Source organism: Anabrus simplex, chromosome 6 (genome assembly GCF_040414725.1).
Source record: "Anabrus simplex isolate iqAnaSimp1 chromosome 6, ASM4041472v1, whole genome shotgun sequence".
In the NCBI taxonomy this organism is placed as follows: Eukaryota; Metazoa; Arthropoda; class Insecta; order Orthoptera; family Tettigoniidae; genus Anabrus; species Anabrus simplex.
Genome location: NC_090270.1, coordinates 175,592,915 through 175,615,007, shown reverse-complemented (window position 1 = coordinate 175,615,007; position 22,093 = coordinate 175,592,915). Strand labels below are relative to the sequence as shown.

The 22,093-nt window shown below is 40.8% G+C and overlaps 1 protein-coding gene across 1 annotated transcript in view; it reads left to right on the top strand.

Annotated features, from left to right (window-relative positions):
• The window catches only part of LOC136875626 (pancreatic triacylglycerol lipase), an 81,198-nt gene that overhangs the window by 48,803 nt on the left and 10,302 nt on the right, over window positions 1-22,093 (top strand). The window contains exons 5-8 of the mRNA XM_067149167.2: window positions 927-1,057; window positions 6,425-6,550; window positions 14,871-15,077; window positions 16,080-16,179. Coding sequence (XP_067005268.2) covers window positions 927-1,057; window positions 6,425-6,550; window positions 14,871-15,077; window positions 16,080-16,179 — 564 coding nt within the window. The remainder of the gene's footprint in view (window positions 1-926; window positions 1,058-6,424; window positions 6,551-14,870; window positions 15,078-16,079; window positions 16,180-22,093) is intronic.

Below are 22,093 nucleotides of genomic sequence, written 5' to 3'. Positions count from 1 at the left end.
TACCGGCCAAAGTTCTAAGCTGAAATATTTTACACAGCAGGTTTTTTTTTCTTTTTTTGCAGGCGCAACGATGACATCTAAATTTGCAAGGCCTACAATTACTTCACTGGCGAGGAGTTTCATACTCAACTTGGGACACAGCAAATTAGCACCAGTAACACGTAACACTTCACGGCACGCCGATTGAGGTCCAAGGTTGCACAAAATTTGTAAATTTGTTTTCATTTCAGAAACACGCCTCTTGCAATGCCATCTCTGGTTTTGAATTCGACATCGGTTCCATCTTTGTATTAGACAGTGCCCTAGACACTTGAAACGTGACAACTTTTCAACCAGGGCGATTGGCGATTTTCTCTTTGCTGATTAGCATGAACTTTCAAGGTTCATTTTAATACCAAACTTATTGATTACTTCATTAATAATGTTTAAAAGGAAATTAAAGGAGCTGAATAGCATGAATTTACTTTTATCAACGTTCATTTTAAGACCAAACTTCTTGCTTACTTTATTGATAATGTTCAAAAGGAAATTAAAATTCTCCTAAATTGTAAGCAATTATTATGGTGTAACCTACGTATTCCAAGCCGTTTACTTGCTTCCCATCTTGATTCCTTGTCAAGCTCATCAAAGTCAAATCAAAAATAGCTTCAGAGTGTGAGTTAAAGAGATTAGAGAGGATCCAACCTTGTCCCACAACTTCTTTGTGTCGTGACCTCTTCAGTAACGCGGTCTCAAATTTTGCTGTGAGCTGTTTACTTTCCAATACAGATTCTTTAAGGCACTACTAGCCCCAAAAATTTACTTAATCATCAGGTTATCAGAGAGACGTTACACAAGTGAAGTAAACTGAGTTGTTACCTCCATGACGTTCCATAAAACAATAATGCTATAAGTAGGAAATAAAAGTTAATTGGTTTATATTTCAGGTACGTAAGCTATCTCAACGTAACTAACAGATACGTGCATCTCATCGGACACAGCCTGGGCGCACACATTGCGGGTATGGCAGCTAAAAGACACAAGAACAGAGGATATTTTCCAGTCGCCAGAATAACAGGTGAGAAATTGACCCAATGTAAACCTCTCAGCAATGGCTCCTCCAACAAAGATCTAGTTTATCTGTCATCTAATATAAGACGGAACGTACGAGTAGAAAATTAAAAGAAGGCACTTAATTGGCGTCAAATCAAAATATTTGCATCTATTAGATGATTAATGATGATTATTATGATGATTTAAGCTTAGCTACAGTGTGGAAGCGTATTGTTTTAACACTATCTAGGCTCCCTGCACGTCGATTTTCACTTTCCATCCCGTCATGTTCTATCATATCACAAAGAAACAAGAACACTTCTTGGTGAATCCATGGCTGTGCATTAATTAAATTTATTGGGTAAATACCAACTGACCGAGCTCGATAGCTGCAGTCGCTTAAGTGCGGCCAGTATCCAGTAATCGGGAGATAGTGGATTCGAACCCCACTGTCGGCAGCCCCGAAGATGGTTTTCCGTGGTTTCCCATTTTCATACAAGGCAAATGCTGGGGTTGCACCTTAATTAAGGTCACGGCCGCTTCCGTCCCATTCCTAGGCCTTTCCTATCCCATCTTCGCCATAAGACATATCTGCGTCGGTGCGACGTAAAGCAAGTAGCAAAAAAAAAAAAAACTGTATCACCTGAGATCCTTTAAATGCAGGCATCGTACGATATGGAGTGGTCGAATGGACTTTCCGAAAATCTGGCTACCCGGGTCGTGTTGGAACCCGCAATATTGGGAGCCGGAGACCGACACTCATCTACAAAGGGAAATAATAATAATAATAATAATAATAATAATAATAATAATAATAATTCGAGCAGCAAAGCTTGCTTCTTGGTCCACGCCCACGCTCTCACAAACAAACCCAGAGAAAGTTGAAGCCTATTGGGAACTCGTAGAATAAACCGCTTGCAAGTTTCCAAAATATCACGAAAAAATTTTAGTAGGTAATTTTGAAGCACAGATTGGCAGAGAGAAGAAGTACAAATAGATTTTAGGCCATCACTTGGAGGACGAAAAAGAACGTAGAACGCCTTATATACTTTTGCAAAATTTTCGCCTTAAAACTCATCTCTACGTATTTTTTGAATCCTCCACACAAAAAGAAAACGTCGAAATCATCGAACCCGATATTAGGGGAATTATCACGTTGCAGTCTCTAGAAGAAATCTGTGCAAGATCCAAAATGTCAGGGTACGGAAGGGAGTTGTCGACTCGGATCACAATCTATCACAGTTATTCAAAGTGAGAATCCAAGCCAACCGATCCAGACCTAAACACAATAGATCTCAAAGAGCTGACTATAATGCGTTAAGCAGAACATCAGCACCTTCTTACAATACATACGTGACAGGATACCAAGGGCTGGCCAGACCTACGTAAAATACTTGAAACATCAGTCTTAAAGTTAGGACAGTCTCCGAGGAAAGGAAAACATAGATGGTGGAACACGAACTGTGATAAAGCCATTGATGCTCTGATTAAAACGTGGAATCAGTGGAATGGACATCAAGTAAAAAATGGGAAGCCTTCTTAAATCTGCTGAAAATTACCTCAAAAATAAACCGCCGGGAGAAATGAGCGTAAGACAAGAACAGACTCGTAGAAGACGAGCAAGAATTCCTCAAAAACATCACCAAGAATTCAAGACCTTCCGTGAGAATTCATTCAGTTTTCAACTACCATATTTATGTTTCCATCGAGCAGATGGAACACTAGAACGGAGCACCAAAAAGAACTGCACAATTCTAGCTGACCACTTCCGAGACCTACTCAACTGTGATCCTCCAAAAGAAAAACTGAACTTCGAAAAGCCCATGCCGAACACTGATTCAAACCCCCCGTTACTACAGGAAACAGTAGAGATCATATGATCGCTTAAAAATAATGAAGCCCTCGAAGAGGATGGCATCAGCGCGGAGATTTGGAAACTACGAGATGACCTCGTAAGCAGAATTCATGATATCCTAGCAGAAATCTGGGAAACTGAAACGATCCTGCAGGATTGGAAGTGCGCGTTAATACACCCACTGTACAAAAAAGTGACAAGGCTGATCCAGCAACTACAGAGACATATCCCTACTACCGATCACATACAAAATTATTTCTAAATCTCTCTTAAAACGTTCAGAAAAATAGACAGATGGCCGATCGGCGAGTACCATGTGGGTTTCAGGAAAGGTCTATCATGTGCTGAAAAATATGGACTTTGAAGACGGCATTAATGATCCGCCGAGCTACCAGCGCGATCGTCACTTTTGTGGACTTTAAGAAGGCGTATAGTTCTGGGGACGGAAAGACCGTTTTTGATAATTTAGAAGAACTCAGAATGGATAGGAAGACCAGAGAACTAATCCGACAAACTCTCACGAATACAACATCTAGAGTGAAATTCTTTGGGGAAATTTTTGGGCTTTTTGAAATATATATAGGCTGTCGTCAAGGTGACGACATCTCCCCTGTTATGTTTAACTTAGCTCTAGACAAAGTTATTAGAGAATTCGATCTTCTGGACGTTCTAGCAATGAGGTCACTTCACTCTTGATTTGATTTGTACGAGTGTCTACATTATAGAGTGCCCCGAATGGATATTATCACGTACACTTGGTATTTGTTAGCCCTTTCAGCACTGGTTAACACTTTGTTATAATTCAGTCTAATGGCTGAATTGAATGCACACTTGGTTGAATTGTAGGAGCTAATTTAAATGAAATAAATTGTTGATGTTTGCTTATCACTTTTAAGTAAAGAATAAAGTTTGGAAAGTTCTGTAAACGGATAATGTTTGCCATAGAAAATTACTATAGGACATAAGAGTTTATCTTTCCACACGAACATTGATTATTTGAGTTATATGAGTTTATTCGCTTAATTCGACACTGCTCAGTCACTGTCCTATGTGATTGTATTACTACATAGTTTTAATGTAAATGAACACTTCGTAGGGTTGTTTGATCACAGCTCTAACTCTAAATTGTTTAAATCACTCAAAAATACTAAAGTCACTCAAGTAATATGTACAATTTAAGCAACATTATTATGCTCCAAAGTCCGTGAACACATAATAAATGCTGCTAAGACACTTGTTTATTCTGTCACTGTTCCTTATCAATATTTACAAAGTTATGTGATCACTAAATCATGTTAGCTATTCTGAAGTTTCTTCTTCTTCTTAATCTGTTTACCCTCCAAGGTCGGTTTTTCCCCCGGACTCAGCGAAGCCTCTACTCAGTTGACCTCCCGAGGCTGAGTGTACGCCGTTCCATCCCTCGTTCCACTTTTCATATTTCGTGGCAGAGCCGGGAATCGAAGGGTCTCCGGGAGTGGCAGCTAATCACACTACTCACTACACCACAGAGGCGGACGGAAAACGTATATTACGTTTATAATAGTTGAAAGAGAAAAAGTTCAAGTTAATTATTCACTTGGAGTGTACTTAGGTTCCAAAATGGGTAAAATGTAAATAAATACAATGTTAACTTTAATCTCATACCAGTTGTATAGTATTATTAGAAGTAATTTCACATACTGTATATGAGTTGACTACGTTTGTAAGTACAGGAGATATTATAAGTAGAATTTTGTAAACAATATAAATTTATTACGGATGATGTGTGTGTTTAATAGAAAAAATTAGCGTAAATTGTATAATATTGTATTCTAGGAAAATTTTCTTCGTCTCTTGTTAATTTAAAATTTAATGCTTGACAATAATGTATTTTGTGTACCATTTGCCAGCGAGGTAGACACCTCATCTGCAAATAAAGAGATTTTGATTTGATTTGAAGAAATAAAGTTTCATTTGAGAAATGTCTATTACGCTTAAGACACTCGAAGTAAAAATTCACAAAGTTAATTACATACTAAGCCACATGAAATGTTCAAAGTTCTCGTAGAAGAATTTCCTATTTCATTTGAAACATTCGATGGTTTATAACACATAATAATTCAAACACCTGGAATATTTCTAAGTTCGCTTTCACACTTACGATCTGTAGTTCCATCGCACTCGTATTTCCGTAGTAACTCGTGCAGAGTTTAAGTACTTTGAACATAATCTGGGCTTTCTCGCGACAGGTCTAACTGGTACGTACCACCAGTAGCTAATGGGAAATATCTGGCCGAAGCGAGTCCTTCTATACCTGTCCAAGCCACACGTCATCTTCATGACCGTATTCCTTTAAAGTTGAATAACTTTCGATTCTTTGGAGGGATTTTCTTAAAATTCAGACCAGGAGACCTTTCAGATTTGGCAATCACAGTGATGTAGCTTTTATTTCGCTACGATGATTATTACAGAAGTCTTCAATTTTTCTGCTATGGACGGTTCTAAAATGTCAGAACTTAAGAACAGGTGCTGAGGCGAACGGAAGTGAGTTGTTCATTTCCTTCGCGTCTAACTTACAATTACCGTTAGATATGCTTGATGTACGCGTGTCCGACTCATTGGCTGAATGGTCAGCGTACTGACCTTCGGTTCAGAGGATCCAGGGTTCGATTCCCGGCCGGGTCGAGGATGTTAATCGCTTCTGATTAATTCTTCTGGCTCGGGGACTGGGTGTATCTGGCCGTCCCAACACTATTAGCACGATATGCAGACAACATACCACACTGCATCCCACCACAGAAACACACAATAGTGATTACATACCTCCATATAGGGTTGCGTCAGGAAGGGCATCCGGCCGTAAAACATGGTCAAATTCCCATGTGCGACGCAGTTTGCACCCGCGACCCCACAAGTGTGGGGAAAAAGTGGTAGCAAAACAAAGAGTAGATATAAATAAGAATGTGGGGTAAGAACGAGGTTTACTCTTATTCTTAGAGTTACAGTAAATGAAATGAAATGGCGTATGGCTTTTAGTGCCGGCAATGTCCAAGGACATGTTCGGCTCGCCAGGTGCAGGTCTTTTTCTAATTTGACACCCGTAGGCGACCTGCACGTCATGATTATGATGAAATGATGATGAAGACGACACATATACCCAGCCCCCGTGCCAGCGAAATTAACCAATGATAGTTAAAATTCCCGACACTGCCGGGGATCGAACCCGGGACCCTGTGACCAAATGCCAGCACGCTAACCATTTAGCCATGGAGCTGGACAGAGTTACAGTAATGTCAAGGCACATTACTGATGAGCTAAACAAAAGCAATGTATGAACAGACCATGAACGCCTTGGAAAAGTGGAAGGTTAAGGCTCCTCCCATCTGTAGCCTCGCAAAAATGGCCTGTTTCTGTGAGGAGACCGCATCAGAAGAAAAAGGTGGTTCACATTTAAATTTCGTGGTTTAGTTACATACACGACATTGAGACTGAAACCCACAGGACTAATAGTAATTATTGCACCTTTATATTCTATTAACCTTCACTTTCTTCTTTCAGGCTTGGATCCAGCCAATCAATTGTTTGACTACGCAGAGAGTAAATTCCGTCTAGATGTCGATGACGCCATGTTTGTTGACGTCATACACACTAATGCTGGTGGCTTAGGCATCACACAAGAAGTTGGTACGTATATACCCAGAAGGCGGTTGCATCACAATGTACAGTACATATCGTAGCTCTGAGTTTGCATTTGGAAGATGGTGGGTTACAAATCCACTGTTGCCAGACCAGAAGATAGCTCACTGTAGTTTCCCCATCTTCATACTAGACAAATGCAGGAACCATACCTTGATTTACGCTAAGGCTACTTTCCAAATCCTCGATATTTCCTATCCTAGCATCACCGAAAACTATTTTCTTGACGTAATAGTAGGCAGAAGAAGAAAATCAGTCTTCCCTCCTAATATTCATGTCTCTCTGTACTGTTATTAAAGTGCGAAGCATTGTAAAAGTGTATAAACTAAATTAGATTGCCAAGCGCGTTCTTTTTTTACTTTTTCCTACTGTTTTATCACGTAGTCACAGGTTCTATTCATGGCTCGACGAATAGACAAAAACTTATCGTCGCTCTCTTATGTTTCGGTACATGATGGTGATATATTGATGGTCTGCAACTATGCTGTTTTAAGTCCATTTTCGTTAAAAATGTTAGTGATGAAGCTCACCGAATGTTCCAATACAGTATATGCTGTGAATGACAGGGAGGAGGAGATCCATTTATAACACCCGATACCAACAAACCTTTTTTTCTATATCCATATTTCCTATTGAATTTTGGACCATGCTGTTCCATGTCCAAGAATCACAGTACCAAGGTAACGTCAGATACAGCATACTGTTCAGGGTTATTCTGAAATATAGGTCAAATACGAAATTCAAAGTTAGCCAAAATGTAGCAAAAGATCCTTTTAATTTTGATTTTACATCATTTACTCTTAAATCAAATCTTAAATGAATTCTAAACAAAGTGCGTTACTCAAAAATTAAAGCATATAAACTTTCTTCAGCTACTTCCAGTTATTTCTGGGGTCGCTGGAGCCACCCAGCCTCATTTTGGTTTTGGGCGGGGGATCCAAACCGGATGCCCTTCCTGACGTCACGTTATTCTTGAATTAAAACTCTCGACCCAGGATTGACCGGGATTCGAAGCTCAGCCTTCTGGGTGGGAAACCAGCAGCTAAGCCACTGAGCAAATCACGCACCTCAGATTTTTTTTTTTTTTTTTTTTTTTTTTTTGCTAGGGGCTTTACGTCGCACCGACACAGATAGGTCTTATGGCGACGAGCACCTCAGAATTAAACCATATACTGTACAATATGAAAAGGAATTAGATCAGTGAAATACAAATGGTCCGCCTCTGTGGTGTAGTGGTTAGTGTGATTAGCTGCCACCCCCGGAGAACCGGGTTCGATTCCCTGCTCTGCCAAGAAAACTGAGAAGTGGTACGAGGGCTGAAACGGGGTCTACTCAGCCTCGGGTGGTCAACTGAGTAGAGGGGAGTTCGGTTCCCTCCTCAGCCATCCTGGAAGTGGTTTTCCGTGGTTTCCCACTTCTCCTGCGGGCAAATGCCAGGATGGTACCTAACTGAAGGCCACGGCCGCTTCCTTCCCTCTTCCTTATCTATCCCTTCCAAACTTCCCATCCCCCCCAGAAGGCCCCTGCTCAGCATAGCAGGTGAGACCGCCTGGGCGAGGTACTGTTATCCTCCCCAGTTGTATCCCGACCCAGAGTCTGAAGCTCCAGGACACTGCCCTTGAGGTGGTAGAGGTGGGATCCCTCGCTGAGTCTGAGGGAAAAACCGACCCTGGAGGGTAAACAGATAAAGAAGAAGAAGAAATACAAACGCTCATTTTCAGATAGTGATTTAGGAAGTTAACATATTAGTGCTCTAATTCTACTGTAAGTTTGCCACAATCAAAAGTAATTAGCACTGCAAGCCGCAAAACTGATGCAAAAAAGATAAAGGACATTAAGTCACTTTACAAGTATTTCTCATTACGAGACAGTCCGGCTACATGGTTAAATAGTTAGCATGCTGGCCTTTGGGTCAAGGGGTCACGGGCTCGATTCCCGGGGGTTTGGGGATTTTAAATTTCATTACTTAATTCCTATTGCTCGGGGGTTGGGTGTTTGTGACGTCTCCAACATTTGATTTCATCTTAGATAGGGCCCCATCCTCACAGACTCGCAAGTGGCCTATATGTCCTATATGTCGTCTGCTCGAAAGACATGCACCAGATCTCTGCGGGGGCCACACGCCATTATTATTATTATTATTATTATTATTATTATTATTATTATTATTAGACAAAGAGGTATGGAACTGATTCCCGAAGTGAAACTTGTGTCAATGATGTCAGAAACTGAAAATAATAGTGTATTACAATTATTTGTTAAAATGAATATAATCCGCCTCTGTGGTGTAGTGGTTAGTGTGATTGGCTGCCACCCCTGGAGGTCCCGGTTCGATTCCCGACTCTGCCATGAAATTTGAAAAGTGATACCAGGGCTGGAACGGGTCCACTCAGCCTCGGGAAGTCAACTGAGTAGAGGAGGGTTCGATTCCCACCTCAGCCATCCTGGAAGTGGTTTTCTGTGGTTTTCCGCTTCTCCTCCAGGCAAATGCCGGGATGGTACCTAACTTAAGGCCACAGCCGCTTCCTTCCTACTTCGGTGTCTAGTCCTTCCAATCTTCCCATTCCCCTGCAAGGCCCCTGTTCAGCATAGCAGGTGAGGCCGCCTGGGCGAGGTACTGTTATTCTCCCCAGTTGTATCCCCCGACCCAGAGTCTGAAGCTCCAGGACACTGCCCTTCAGGCGGTAGAGGTGGGATCCCTCGCTGAGTCCGAGGGTAAAACCGACCCTGGAGGGTAAACAGATTACGACGACGACAATTATTTGTTAAAATTAATATAACTAATATGAATGTTGTACGTCCTTCATCTCTGAAATAAATCTTTTCCTGTAAACCATTTTGTTCTATGTCCATCACAATCACCTCCATGTAGCCTATTAATTTCCTTCTCTTTTTTCTTCTTAATCTGTTTACCCTCCAGGGTCGGTTTTTCCCTCGGACTCAGCGAGGGATCCCACCTCTACCACCTCAAGTGCAGTGTCCTGGAGTTTCAGACTCTGGGTCGGGGATACAATTGGGGAGGATGACCAGTAACTCACCCAGGCGGCGTCACCTGCTATGCTGAACAGGGGCCTTGCGGAGGGATGGGAATATTGGAAGGGATATACAAGGGGGCGGCCGTGGCATTAAGTTAGGTACCATCCCGGCATTTGCCTGGAGGAAAAGTAGGATACTACGGAAAACCACTTCCAGGATGGCCGAGGTGGTAATCGAACCCACCTCTACTCAGCTAACCTCCCGAGGCTGAGTGGACCCCATTCCAGCCCTCGTAACACTTTTCAACTTTCGTGGCAGAGCCGGGAATCGAACCCGGCGGGGTTGGCAGCTAATCACACTAACCACTACACCACAGAGGCGGACGCCTATTATTTTTCAATGCTTGGAATGCTTGTTCATTAATACATCTTATAATTACATAGGAATTTAATAAGGTTGCAATGTCAGCCTATGATAATAAATAAGTTATAAATTGACTGCCTTAAAATGAAATCTCATCTACCGTAAAATGAGATAAATGGGGCTAGACAATCGATATGTTTCCGGGGCTTTCCAGAATCCACAGCTCTCCGAATGGCAGTAGCAAGCTGAAGCTATGCCAAAGATTTGTGTGAACTGGTACCGCTGCTGCACTTATCTCCTCGGTCAGTAAATTGTTGTTTTCTTCTTTGTGGTGGTTACAGAATAGATGTCTCCTTATCGGAAGTATTTTGTTGGACATTGGGATTTATTTCATAGGAATTATTTAGTAAGGTTTTATTCTTAATGCCGGCCCCGTGGTGTAGGGGTAGCGTGCCTGCCTATTAGCCGGAGGCCCCGGGTCTGCTCAGCCTACGTGATTAGAATTGGGGAGCTATCTGACAGTCAGATAGCGTCCCCGGTCTAGAAAGCCAAGAATATTGGCCGAGAGGATTCGTCTTGCTGACCACATGACACCTTGTAATCTGCAGGCCTTCGAGCTGAGCAGCGGTCTTTTGGTAGGCCAAGGCCCTTCAGGGCTGTGGTGCCATGAAGGGTTTATTTTTATGTTGGGGATTTTTCTTTTGAATGATCGGGATTTATGCGTTTCTGTTTTGAGGTGTTTTTGTCAGGAACTATTCCAATAGGATTTTTGCCGTCTACCGTCAATACATAGCGTTTTCGTTAGAACTCGTAGTTGACCCTATGTTAGTGAGCATTGCGCCATCAGTTTGCTTGCTTCGCATGGTGGGAAATATTCATGATCTGTGAGTGGAGGAGGGGTGATGGTGCTGATTATTGTTTTGAGAGAAAGTGGAAGTGGAAGAGGTTCACCAAGGTGATGTCCGTCTAGGGTGAGAGTTGTAGGGAGGTTGGAATAAGAGATGCTGATAAGTGGCCGTGTATGTGCGTGTTGAATTGGGAAGATAAGGTAGGGGTATGCATGGGTGTGGGTAGCGCGTTGTTATGACATTTCGAGTACTGCCGCTTTTTTTTTTTTTGCATTTTTTATGTACTGGCAGTGACGGTACGACGCGGTATGCTTGCCTTTGTAATTACAGCATATCACCTTGTCCCGCGGTCTCTTGTAACCACAGTGGTGGTGAACCCACCACATCTGTTGCATCGGGCGGGTTCTCTGCAGAAGGCAGCACGGTGGTTTAATTTAAGGTAGTTAAAGCATTGTTTGATGAGTGCTGTGATTGTGTAGAGGAATCGTGCCTTGAGCATTGATGAAATATGTTGTTTAATTGGTCGATTTTCTGTTGTCGCTGAGTTGATTCATGTTGTAGTACGCCTTTGTGTCATAGCACGATTTTGGGATGGGGATGCGGAGTGATTTGACGGATTCTGTATGCTATTCTGTTTAATTGCTTGTTATGGCAATTGGTTGTTGTGGGGCGATTGCCGATTTGTTACGGTTGGATTCTCTTCCTAGCGGGATCTGCCTCGGCCTGGAGTATTTTTGTTTCTATACTGAGTGCTTGGGATTGTGTTGGACGTGTAAGATTTGTAGGATAGATCTGGGTACCAGTGGTTTTCGCTTCTGGGACGTCAATTCGGGGCTGGTAAACGGAATTTACAAGGGAGATTATAGATATCTTAAATGGTGAGCGATATTGCCAGCCGTGGCGTCTTTTATGTGAGGCATTATCATCAGTAAGTTATGAGTCTCTTTGTTGATGGCTATGTGCACCCAAACGGGTAGTAATGCAGTACGTGTAAATACAGTCCTGAGTGGTCAAGTGAGATGATGAACTTGGTGGATATAGGTACATTATGGTAAGGCCTGGCGTAACAGAAACTAGGAGGATCGGCTTTGCATCGAGCTCGAGGGAGAAGGAGTTGCGGAGCTGATCTGAATGTATAAAGAGGTTGGGCTAGAATTTGAGTGGTAGGGTAGGTTTAGATTTGCGTTAAACTGGTGAAAGCTTAGAGTGTTTCATGGAGTCTATAAAGAATGCCTGAAGTTTTTACGGGTACTGAGGCTGTTTTTGTGCGCTAGCTCACCCTTCTTGATTTGAAGGGATCCATCAAGGCCGGAACTCTCTGTATTGTCTATGAGTAATCGAACATAATCTAACGACATACAGTAAATATTTTCTCAAGGCTTATAGTCTCTATACGACGAATGAATGTCATCTACAGTGTCATATGTTTTCACTCCGTATGAGAAATTCGGAGAGGTTTGTGATTGAATCCATACTTTTGGCACACAATCTAGTGATAAGGAATTGTATACCACCAACTCCCCTAGCCTGGCAGCCAACATTCTAATGGTGAAATTTACTTCCTTAACGGTACTTCAACCAGCTAAACGCGGTGTCAAACCATGAAGACTGGACACCTTAACGATCATGGAAACCCGGCGGCCTAAACCAGGAGTTCACTATTTGAATAATAATGTTATTTGCTTTACGTCCCACTAACTACTTTTACGGCTTTCGGAGACGCCGAGGTGCCGGATTTTGTCCCGAAGGAATTCTTTTACGAGCCAGTAAATCTACCGACACGAGGCTGATGTATTTGAGCACCTTCAAATACCACCGGACTGAGCCAGGATCGAACCTGCCAAGTTGGGGTCAGAAGGCCAGCGCCTCAACCGTCTGAGCCACTCATCCCGGCGGCATTTTCACTATTTGGAGCCATGTTCAATTCAAATATTAGATTCAGGATAGCTTTCAGACTGTCATGGGATAAGTTGTTGCTTGGTGTGTTGAACACTGCCTGTCGACTATTGTAGTAGCCAGTGCGTAACACCATCAGTACTATCGTGCAAGCTGCACTCTTCAGACCTTCCTGTCACTGGACTAACTTTAATATCGCAAGGCTATTATTTACCCCGGTATAGACATTGTTAAAATAGGCACTCCGACGAATACGAGCGATATGTTAGTGGTTTGTACGTTGCAGGAATTTTCAAGATATCACGAACATCAATGTTCGAGTCACCTTTCAAAATTGATATACACTGACACGGTAGAGAATTGCTCCCGCGAGGCTAAAACGGTGGCCAGTAAGTCTAGAACTGGACAAATATGAAGACCTGCGCAATATATATTTGCTAGTGGTTTAACGTCACACTAACACATCTAAGCTTTTCGGCGACGAAAGAATGGGAAAGTGCTTGAGCGGGGAAAGCAGCGGACGTGGAGTTAAATAAGGTACAGCCCCAGAATTTTCCTGGTGTTAGAATGGAAAAAAACGGAAAAGCACCTTCAGGGATCCCGACGGTGAGATTTGCACCACCATCTGCCGAATGAAAGCTAACAGCTTCGCGACCCTAACCGCAGGGCCAACTCGTTCGTTACACAATATTTTGCCAACAGGAAAGGCTTGGATGTAACTCCACAAAAGCTCAACTTAAAACAGAAATTAATGCATAAAGCAGGGCCTCTCAAACGCCCAAAATCTCACGCGTGCAGATAGGGGCGCAAGAGCTCCGTGCACTGTGCATCGCTGCCGCTCGGCATGGCTCGGATCAACGCTTCGTCTCTGGGCTACTCGGCTAAGCTCGGCTCAACTCGCCTATGCTCGGCTCAAGTCAGCTTGGATTTGGAGCGCTACGGCGCAAGTGGGGCAGAGGGAGACAGGCGGAGCGAGCGAGACAGGCGTGAGGAAAGAGAGAGTAAGCGCTATTGCTCCAAATCGAGGAGTGGGGGGTCTGCACTCTGGTCAACCAAGCCAAGTCGTCTCTTGCACCGTGCACAGTGCATGCACCACGCGCATGCACCCTGAGAGGCCCTGGCATAAAGTATTGACTACTTCGTCATGAAATGAAGACTCATTTTGTATTTGTATCACATTTATATGATTGATATGTCCACTAATACTGGTCAACAAAAATGAACATTTAAAAATAAGAGATTCTAGAAGTATTTTTTATGATGAATTCAAATATCATTTCAGTTTTACCCCATCAGGCAGGAGTTTTGTGTCATATTCATTCTAATTTTTTATAATTTGTACAGGGAACACTTCCTTGTGTAAGACTGGCCTCATTGCAGGTGGCAAATTTGGATACATAACTGTATATTTTGATTTAGATGTGATTCCTTTCATATGTGTTAAACAAAAGTAACATTCACTTCGATGATCCTTCGGTTCCCTTCAAATCATGGGAAATGCAAATGGCTTATAATGCGTACCATTTTCCCACGCAGTCAAGAGTCTAACACACGAAACATAGCATATATTTGGTGCCAAGCTCTTATCAAAATCACCCACTCGACAGTCAAAGTAAAGTTCATAACACTCTTTCACAAGTTACGTGAAATGTCACCTCTGAGACTTGAAGGTCAGCTCACCACAAATATAACAGAAAATATCTGCATGATTTACACAATTTATTGGCATGATGGAGAAACAAACCATTAAAACACAACATACGCAATACACTGTAAATAGAAAGAAAGGAAATATTTCTTTAGTGATATTCGTGCTAACACGCTCACAGTCTACGCAGTACTGACACATCACAATGCCAGATTAACAGGTATGCGCGTGTCAAAACAGGAATGAACTTACCCAGTCTTGTCTTTTGGTGCTTCAGCATGAAATTACATATAATTTCCTTAAATGCAGCTTGAATTAAATCGAAGACTATGAGATAAAAGTTCCTATGACAGGTAAAAGAGAATGCTAAAATCAGATTTTTAAAAGTTGATGTTACAAAAATACTGTGCCTGCTGGAAAAATTCTGACTTCATATCAGACTACATATGAAAAACTGCGTTAGATTCACTAATCATATTTCTTGTGAAGTTGTCGACCAGTGTAATTACCCAATCAGTCACGGGGAAATCATTTTCTTCTGCTACTAAACATACTGTATGTGATTCCTCTGTTTCAGGTGACGTGGATTTCTTCGTCAACGGTGGCACGAAGCAGCCAATGTGTTCCTGGATTCCCTTCCGGGATGCAGAGAACTATATTGAAAACATCGATGATGATGATGATGATTATTATTATTACTATTATGATGAATATGATTTTGATGATTACGGTGATGATGATGATGACATAGCAACGAAAGACAGGAAGTTCAATATCTTTAAAGGTAACGCAATTAAACGAACTTCATTTGTAGCCTATTATAAATTGTATCTAATACGATTCTCATGAAGAATTACGGTAGCGTGGTTGGTTATTTGCTCGGCTTTTATACTCGAGGTTACTGGAAAATATCTCACATCGTAGTCCGTTGTTATTTAAGATGCTTAAATTAGACACAGCGCGTCTGTAGAATTAATTTCAGCACGAAGTTCCGGTCTCCAGCTTTTCCTAAAATCTATGCCAACTGAAGAATCGTTAAATACCTAGCATGCATATTTACCCCTTAGACCTGTTTCCCGATGCGAAGTCGAGGTTTAATTCAATAGCATAATTTGTTTTAATGTCTTGAGCTCGGCCTGCTCTGGATGACGGTAAACACTAGGTATACTACTTAAGTCTTTTCTTCTCTTTCCATAATGTTTTCATTCTTTTTGGAGTTTCTTTCCTCAGCCTAGATGATCTTGCCTCTTGTACTTTTTTCCTGGACATCTTAAATCCCTCAACCTACATTCGAAACACCTCCCCATTCCAGAACTGCTTTACTTTGGTAATGCACTTGAAAATTTTCTTTGGCATTTATATTCACTTATTGTGAAGAGTTGTCCGTAAAACTTACAACAGTGGATCACTTTGTTTGTGGCGTGTTGTGAGATGACGTGTTCTGAGTGTCCAAATAATGTTTTTTTAATTTTCATTTCATTTCATTTCTTAATAATTGGTGAAAACAAAAATGTTTGTTTTCAGTGTGTGCATGTCTTCATTTCAATATGTGAACATACAAAAAGGGACCACTTTTTTAGCAGTACATTTCACTTCCATTATTTATAACTGCTGTATGCTATTAATTCATAAACATGATGTGGTATTCTGGATCCTTGTGGTCATCGGTCATTTCGGGAAGATTGATATAAGAAGAAAAACATAAATTTAAAACTGCAATACTTTGCACATAAAGGTGTTCCTACCCCTGGAGGTAATTAATGTATTTGGAATGTGTGTGTTTCAGTGAACCCCTGTAGTCATAGTATGTCCATCCAATTCTTCTTGGAGTCTCTCAAATACTTGAACTGTTCACACTGGGGTGTCCAAGAGAAGAAGAATCCTTGGTAAGTGACCATTAAGACTTACGTACTGATAAAATAGATAAAATGAAGGGTACGCAAGAACCAAAGTCTATGTTATTGAAATATTTACGGAACAAAGTTCTATGATGTGTCCTTGATCCTTTTCTTGATCCTTATTTACACATCATTCCAACACATTACAACATACGGCCTTTGAAATTCTGAAGCGAAATACACTTCAAAACTTCAGAACAAAAGTCTGCGATACATTCACAACAATGTCACATACTGAAAACAGGTTTCCATATTCATTCCAGTCAAGAGGTTATTCTGATGCTTTCAGCAGTTAAGTTTGATTGATTTCCCTTTAAGAAAATGTACATGCAGTCAGACATGAGTGAAGATTGTAGAGCAAAGTTATCCTAAGTGATGTACATAGAATGGTGTAAAGCAGATTTAGGAAGAGGAGAAGTAACGTAAGTGCCGTGTACTTCAGGAAATCCCACAACACACTAATTCCATTTCAATATTACCCAGTATTGTTCCCAAGAAATGTGATAACTGGTGAAAACTTTACAATTTCTAGTTTGGTTTCTGTGTACCCAAATATTCTGACAATTAACAAGAAGGAAAGAGAATGATCTGCAAGATATCCTAAAGTTCATGAAAGAAGGAAATCGTAGTTTCTACTTAGACCTAAGAATATCCTACTAAGGGCAGCAAAGAATGTGTTCGTACAAGTTTTATGTTTATAACAACGTTATTTTCGGATATTAAATTATGGCTGGATAACTGAAAAATGGTAACTTAAAAATATGCGATTCATTGCTGTATTTGTTCATTAGTGTGTGCTTGAGTGAGAAAGCACACTTAAACATTTCGCAGGCTTTATGGAACCAAGGTATATGATACCTCATTACTGTGTAGCCCCGCTCTTTGTAAAACATTCACATTTGTTGCCGTTTTTCTCAATATATGGATAATGTAAAATAGATGTTTGTTCGTTGTTATAATTCAGTCGCTGCAAAGTTAAACTTACATGGTCTCATGCTGCAGCATATGATTTCCTTTCTCCATAACAAGGACGTATTTTCAAATCCATCGTCCATCGATTTCTAACATAACCTAGCTAAGCATTTTTGAAGCACTAAATTGTTACTATGACAAAAAATGGTGCAAAGAAAACAAAGTAATACAAGGTAGATGCATTTATTCCCAATTTGACTTAATTCCAGGTTGTTTTACTTTCACTTTCTATACAACCGATATTACACCTTGCTGTGAAGTTTGCAGGTGAAATATTGCCTTGGTGTTGGGGGAAATAACTGTTTTGAATCATAAATCATTCATTTACTAAACAAAATGTATGTTTCACGTCGGATTATTGACTCTGTGCTCAAGTTTCACTCATCTTGCAGATATTCATCATCCTGCTACGTTCTTCACAATATTTTTCTGAAAATTCTTTCCGTGGTCACTGTACTTTCTTGACTGAGTAGCAACTTACTGCCCAGCATATCAATCACAATTAGTAGTTTCTTGGTGATTCTAGAACTTTCCTTCATCACCAATCAATTTCCCTGCGTCATTCTAACACGTTGTACGTAAAAAGAATATTCGTTGTTCCACACGCAGCAGTCATTAATCGTTCATTTGTTTAACTCTTCGCTGTTCTATTAAAAATCAGCGTTCTCTTGTTTTTCAGTTATCGTAACAACTAGTATGTACCCGCGGCTTTGCCCGCGTTTATTACTTCAACTGTTTTATATAATAAAAAACTTTTTTCCTTATAGAGCTTCCGGTTGAACTATATTAGTGTCCTTTCAAATGGAGCTAAGATATATGGTGCGTTTGCCTTTCCAGCTCTTGAACAAACCACGTACAGTTGACAATAGGAAAAGCAGCCTTTTTGAAGATGGAGTCCTACAACTTTAAGAGATTGTTCTTGCGCCTTGTTGATGTTCATAGCGAAACTGAAACAAACGGGGAACTGCAGACATCTAAACTTAAACTGTATATCCGAAGAAATTATTCTAATCCGAGGAATGAATGAGAATGGCTTCAATAATATCAGTCGTCAGTTTCAGAGTCGTGTTCATTGCAGAGGGCAGGTTTCTTATTCTTAAGAAGGATATTCGGTGCCACAATCGTCCGCTCTAAGATGTTCGAAGGTACTCCAGGTGTCTCCAAGACTTTCAAAAGCTTTGCCATGTAGTCGATAGACTTGTAACTTTGTAGAACAACGGGTAATTCTTGTAAAAGTTGCTTTTTGATGACGTTGAAAGATTCGCCTCTTTTACATAGCCATGCGTAGTTGTTGAAATGCTGTGGCCACGAATGTTAAAAATTTCAGATCTGTGCGTGTTCATTATAATCTAATCTTCTTTACTATAGCCTATGTTTTCTCTAAATGAAATAATAAAACATGAGATTGAGTAACATGGTAACCGGATAATTCTTGTGAGTGTTGCTTATTGATGACGTTGACAGCTTCATGTATTGGTGCACGAATTGCTCTTAGACACAGCCATGCGTGTTAGGTGAAAACCTGTGCCCACCTATGACGAACATTCCAGAACTTTGTTTGCCGTATATTTGGCTGGGCATCGCACACAGACAGACAGACAGACAGACAGACAGACAGACAGACAGACAGACAGACAGACAGACAGACAGACAGACAGACAGATATCAGGGACCGAAGGAAAATGGCTTCCTATTCTACGTACTTAAAATGGCATCTTAACTCCTCGTTTATTTTTATCGTCTATCTTGTGTCCTCTACATTTCCTCTAAATGTATACATGTCCAACCCTTGTCTTCTTTCTCTACGCGGTTTGGGTATGAAGTGAGATGAAACTTCGTAGCGAGTTTTTAAGACCGGATATCTTTCATGACGTCAACCTAATCAGATGAGTTAATGAGATGAAATGAATGACATGATATATGATAGTAAGAATGAAGAGGATGAAACCCAGTGCCGGCACACAGCCCACACCTCTCGAATATCTCAAGATTTTACGTCCCCATCCGACGGACGAATCACCATCAACAGCGTCATATGCCTTCACACCATACAAGACCAAACACGGCTTCCTACGCCATGGACGTAAAATGGCTCCTTGAATTCTGTTCTCTACCTATCTTATGTACGTTGCCTAGCGACAGTGACTCTATGCATATAATCTTGGTGACAGCACGTTGGATTGTCATATCCCAATACACGTTTTCCGATGTTTTTTCGTTCATAACTCACAATGAAAGCGAAAATAAAAATTCCGGCTTCGAAGTGCATTCGGACCCCCTTCCACCTACCTATGTTCAAAATTTCAGATCTCTGCGTGCTATAGATTTTGCTGGGCATCGCGCACACGCAAAACACAGACGGAAAAACACTTCCTTTTATTATTATAGATTTTCACGTCAGACACTTCGTTGTTCTATCAACAATCAACCTTCTATTGTTATTGTTATTGTTATGTCATACGTCAAGATACTTGATCGTTCCATCAACAATCAATTTCTGGATGTTTCTTCGTGATCGTAACATGTTATAAGTCATTTCATTAGTTTCACTTTAGTTAGGATAGGATCAGAGTTCCCACGACGTTTGGAGAATTCTTCCCTTTGTGATTTACCCAATGTTGTTGCAATGAGATTATTCTGTATTCCCCCCCCCCCACCCACCCACCCACCCACCCACCCCACGGATAACACTGCTATTTTTATTTCTTTAATGATCATTGTAAATATCCCATCAATCTCAGCGTTCCCTTTATACAGGATTATTCCGAAGGTAGTCCATAGAAGGACAGAAGCACACAACTGTTTTTAATAAGAACGGACAGACTAGGACATAGGAACGACATAATCAACAGTTTTTGAAGACAACATTGTGTCCAGTGTCTAACTTCCCTGTATGAACAAAAATGACTACCAATTTTAGAGATGTTGAAGGTTTGAAGATGTCGTTTAACTTCCTTGTACCACAGTGATATTATTATTGTTACGATGTTTTGTGGATTTGCAGAGGTGAAAGAAGGTGCTGGGTGTAATAGGTCTCAACTACAGAATTAAAGTTAATTTAATTCTTTGACAAAGGTTATATTTTTAGCAGACAACAAGGTTTAACAATTTTCATATAGACTTTCAAAACTCAACAAATAACAAGTCAGCAACAAGCCAAAATCAGGTACAAAGAAATTACAAGATTTCGAGGGTAATTACCAAAATCTGGGCTTCAAGCCCCAAGTATAATTCCTGAGCTCTCAGCTCACAACTACCATTGCTGAAGGGCATAAACCCCTAAGTACAAGGAGCACTTGCTCCTAATTACAATGTTAAGAAAAAGAGCACACCCGCTCTCAATTTGACAAGCCTATCAAAGGCTACAACAAACTTCATTTTTATCTGCCCTTAAGGCACACCAAGAAACAGGGGTATTTGATACCCAACCTACAGGGCCTTTACATGAGGAAAATAAAACATCAGGTTAAGTTACTGGCCCATAATACAAAATAGAATGGAGGCGAAGCTTGCACTCCTAATACACTTTTGAAACCTACTTGGCACTAGGCCGCTTACGCAAAGGCTAATCCCATACTAAGGAGGTAACACGATAAGAAAACTTTATTACATTACGAAGAGAAGAAAAACGGTTATGAAACGTAGTCACCTCAAAACAAGATGAGTGGGAGCTCGAGAGGGTTAGGCACTCTCTATCCCAATTTATAGTTAAAGAGACGAAATTTTACCAAATGTCTATTACATTTTAAAGATAGGTTACATGAGAAAAGTTTCGAACCTGCCCCGAGGGTTAAACTGCTGAGCTAGCAAGAAATAAAGTTATTAAACGGCCATTACCTTGTGGACGAACTGCTGCCCGAAGAAAGAGGCGCTTCCCGCCCCCTGCTACATAATCACACACTAAGCAAGATGTCGATGAAGTGGCCCCGAGACAAGAAAATCAGCAGTTTAAATAAAAACATTCGAGACCTTTCAGGAATGAGTACCCACATCCCCCTCAACTTTATTGGATAGCTTAAAGCAACATCTCCATATCGGAGAAGACATACGTTATTGGTCAAAAATTAATTAGAGAAATTCGGGATTGGCTAAATTCAAAACAAGCGGAAAGAGAAGGGTTATACTGCCAACCCAAAAAATGACTGAAAGAAATTTAACAAAGAACAAACTTATGAATACCAAATTTCTTCAAAAAAAACAGTTCCTTCACTTCGCACTAGGGTGCACAATTATAGTTCTTAAGTAGTGCCATCTAGAAGAGAGTGTCCACACTTCTTGCTACAGAGCAAACAAATACAAATCGAAATAGACATCGTTCAGAACACTTCAAAATTTACAGTAGAGACATCTTCCGAGAAACCTTTGATTTAATACAGATTTTAAAGTTCAGAGTTTCTCCTGTAGAGAGGTTTCAACTGGCGCAATATTTGAATTCGTGGCGTGGAGGTGTACCGCCCGGTACAATTATTATTATTATTTCTTCGAATGGGCCAACAATGGACCACAAAAGTTAACCAAAATGATTTTCAGCTAACAAGTGATTGGTTTCACGTTCGTAAGAGCCTTCTTGCTAGCCCATATCACCATCCTTTTCTGGCTTTGTAGTTGTTTAGCTGCTTATGATCTCTTTGGTCTCTGCCCTTTCTTATGTTTGATCTCTGGATCTTCTTTTAACATTTCACGGAAGTTTGTCCGCCCTAGATATGGAATTTAGAGATGTTGAAGGTTTGAAGATGTTGTTTAACTTGCTTGTACCACAGTGATATTGTTTTCTTGCAGTAGCTGGCTCTGTGGATGACGTTGGTCAGTCTTGACTCGTTTATTCTCTCAAGGTGTCCATAGAATTGGAGGCGTCTCTTAATGATGGTGTCCATTAGAGGTTCCTGATTTAGGTATAGATCATCGTTGGGCCTGAGGTACCTTTCTCCAT